Here is a 3,725-nt window from a genome sequence, read left to right as displayed (position 1 = left end):
GGGGGGCCCCTAAATCCAATGACAATTTTCTTTACAAAAAAAAAAAAAAAAAAGAGTCAACCCAAAGGAGACATCAGGAAAGTGTTGGAGATCGTGTGGATCCCAGCAACTCAAGATTGCTCACTTCCAGTCTAACTGTCTTGCATGGCATCTGGAGGAAAAGACTGGTTTCTGAGATTAAAACTAGCATTTATTGTATGTTGAAGAGGTAGCAGGCCCCAGGCTAAGTATTTCCTATGTCCTCCAACAATACATTCTTCAGGAAGAAGAATTTTTCTTGGAGACAAGAGAAATGGAAAGAGTTTTTAGTCACCTCCAGAAGTATGGCTATCAGGGAAGATCCGGTCATGGGACCTCACAGAGAAGTGGGCCAAATCCATATCCCCAGTGTGGACAAGACCTCGATAGGAGACAGTAGGCCTTCTCCAAACACTCATAGTTCAACCCTCCCCCAGGGGCTGCATCAGGAAAGATCTAATCCTGGAGGCGGGTGTCTGCACAAGGGGTCAGTGGGCCAAGCTCCAGGTGTATAGCTCTTGGATCCACACCACATAAAGAAGAAATGCCTACAAATGGGCTAGAGTGACAAAGGAAACTCTGCAGGTGAAAGATACTGCCCAGAACCTCAGAATATTAGAAGTGACCCGGGACTTGAGGGTCATCTAGTCCAATCCCTTTATTTCACCTAGTTCGGGATATGAGGCTCAACTCTGGCAACCCAGCTGGACTCCACAACCTTCATCTTCTACTCCCCTAGTGACAACCATCTCTTTGTCTAGAAACCCCCCTACTTGTGTCTCCCCACACTCCTGCTGGGCACCCCTTCCCACCTGGACCCCCATTGCTGCTCTCTAGTCCTCAGAATCTCCCACCTGACCTGACCTGGCTTCTCGCCCTGCTAATTCATATTCTTTCCAAACTGCCTTTGAGTATGGGGATAAAATGGCAAGGTAAGAGGAAAGGGATACTGCCATCTCCAAGGAGCTCAGATACTGGTAGGAGAACTCTTCTGTCTGGCTACACTCTCCCATTGCCATCACCCAATCTGCCCCAGTAGAATATTCTAGAGTCGTCTCAAGGAGAGACCCAAAGGTGTGAGAAGCAGCCAAGCACAGGTACCTCCTTTAGTTCCGCTGAATAATTCAGGATTTGTTCTGTGTGAAGATCATCGAAACCAAACTGGGACTGGAGATCAGACCGGACTTTCTGTGGATCCCACACCATATTCTGCAGGGACAGGTGGTATACTGACTCTGCAAAACAACAAATGACTTATACTCTCAGATGTTTTAACATGTTGACTTGTCTAAAGCAACTCAGAAAATAATGCCATTTCACTTCTAAAGGAAAAGCACATGAAAATCAAATATCAAATGGGCACCAAATAAGAAAAGAGAACAGAAGCTAATACTCAGTGGTATAATGAGTATGGTGAAATGTCACATGCTCTCTGGCATAAATGATGCCAAAGTTTCTAGAGGGTAATTTTAAAACATATTTTCAGATCTTTATAAAATTTAAATTATTGAACCCAATAATTTCACTTCCAAAAATCTATCTCAAGAAACCTAATCAGATACCTGAATAAAAATTAACATACAACAATGTTATTGCATTGGTTTTAAATTGATTAAATATTGAAAACCAGCGAAGCATCTAACATCAAGGAAAAAAACAGGTTATAGTACATTTATAACATAAAATACTATGGAGTCTTTAAAACCATATTTCAAAATATTATCTAAAGTCATAAGAAAGTTTCCCCTAACTGAGGTAATCAAGGTATAAAACTCTAGCTACCAATATAACCCGGAAACACAATCGAAAAGTGGAACACCCAAAATATAAGACCAAGACCCCCAAGGTTTGAAGAAATCTTTGGGAGTATGGCTTAGCAGCTGCAAACATAAAAGCACATGAATCCCAAGGTGATCCTTCAACTGAAACCCAGCAACTAGATCATTTCAGATCATGATTCAACAACCATCCGTTATGGCTTAGCAGCTGCAAACATAAAAGCACATGAATCCCAAGGTGATCCTTCAACTGAAACTCAGTAACTAGATCATTTCAGATCATGATTCAACAACCATCCGCTGAGTGCCTACACTTGCCAGCCACTGTAAAACCATTCTCACATGCTCGATCTCATATTAGCCTAAAATTCATGCTGTGAGGTCTACAGAAAAGGCACAATCATGACATTTACAAAAAAAAAAAAAAAAAGAGTCAACCCAAAGGAGACATCAGGAAAGTGTTGGAGATCGTGTGGATCCCAGCAACTCAAGATTGCTCACTTCCAGTCTAACTGTCTTGCATGGCATCTGGAGGAAAAGACTGGTTTCTGAGATTAAAACTAGCATTTATTGTATGTTGAAGAGGTAGCAGGCCCCAGGCTAAGTATTTCCTATGTCCTCCAACAATACATTCTTCAGGAAGAAGAATTTTTCTTGGAGACAAGAGAAATGGAAAGAGTTTTTAGTCACCTCCAGAAGTATGTTCTGTAATAACAGTATTCCTTACCTCTGAATCACTGGCAAGTTGATAGAAAACTGCTTATTTTAATTACATTCTAAGCAGTAATTACATTTCCAATTGTAAAATAAATCGATTGTTGTAATTTGGATGATGTACAAAAACTGGAGCCTCCAAATGAGTTTGTTAAAATTGAGGTCGCTGGGAAGATTTCAATGAAGCTTTTTATGTCTCTTCCACCCCACATCTGGGTTTTGTTCTGAGCATATAAAATAGTTCCTGCTGGAATTAATCTAATGTGAACATTGAGTTAAACATTAATTGTCTAGCTTCCCTCTTACAGAGTGCTCAAAGAAACCTGCTCTCTGTAGGGATCTCCCTGTGCTGAGTCACATGAAACAGGAAGAACCATAAGCAACAGATGGAAATTGGGGGGATAGGGTACCATGTTGTGCCATGCAGCAGGAAGAATCTGGATATAGCTCAGGAGACTGAGGCATTGAGAGTAAGTGTCCAGTGGGAAGACTTAAGCCCAGGCTTGCTCCTGACCCCCTGGCTTGCCTGCCTCCAGTCTACCCCTCACAGCTGCTCCAGGAGTATCTTTCTAGAACACTTTAATTCTACTGCTCAGGTGACCATTTGTGATCTGGCCTTGGCTCTCTTTCTGGGCCACTCCTGCCAGTGCCTGCTGTGCCCCAGACACACTGAACAGCAAACACACTCGGCTCTCAGCAAGCCCTCATACTTCACGCACTGTTCCCTCTTCTTAGAAATGCTCCCTTCTCTCTTTGATGAACTCCAACTCAACCTTCCAAATTCCTCCTTGAAGATTTTCCTGAGGAAGATGCCAGATCTCTACTCTGTGGTCTTTGTTTTTTTCCTTTATTGACATATCTCTTTCCTTAACTAAACCTGACTTCCCTGGGAGAAAGAACCATGTCATATTCAGCTTTTTATTCCCACAGCCTGGGGCAGTTTTGGCTCATAGTCATTGTTTACTAAATGAAAGAATGAATAAACAAATGGATGAATGGTTGCGTTGGTGAGTGGGTGGATGGGTGAATAGATGGATGGAAGGAAACACAAATGGATAGGCGGATGGATGGATGAATGAATTCTAACTTCACTTTTCTCCCACTGTATTTCCCTTAGAGAAAGAGACACAGGTAGAAAAAGAGAGGAAAGGAGGGAACTAAAAGAAAAATATTCAGGTGTAGTTGTGAATTAAAGAAACAGTATTCCAGGTCAAG

The 3,725-nt window shown here is 41.9% G+C and overlaps 1 protein-coding gene across 1 annotated transcript in view; it reads right to left on the bottom strand.

Moving 5' to 3' along the window:
- The window catches only part of ABCA13 (ATP-binding cassette, sub-family A (ABC1), member 13), a gene marked incomplete at its 5' end in the record, with an annotated part of 119,386 nt that overhangs the window by 112,258 nt on the left and 3,403 nt on the right, over positions 1–3,725 (bottom strand). The window contains 2 exons of the mRNA XM_008590977.1: positions 1,120–1,253; positions 3,603–3,622. Coding sequence (XP_008589199.1) covers positions 1,120–1,253; positions 3,603–3,622 — 154 coding nt within the window. The remainder of the gene's footprint in view (positions 1–1,119; positions 1,254–3,602; positions 3,623–3,725) is intronic.

This window comes from Galeopterus variegatus, unplaced genomic scaffold (genome assembly GCF_000696425.1).
Source record: "Galeopterus variegatus unplaced genomic scaffold, G_variegatus-3.0.2 Scaffold6527, whole genome shotgun sequence".
NCBI lineage: Eukaryota > Metazoa > Chordata > Mammalia > Dermoptera > Cynocephalidae > Galeopterus > Galeopterus variegatus.
Note: the sequence above shows the minus strand (reverse complement) of the source record. Positions and strands in the feature narration are given on the sequence as shown.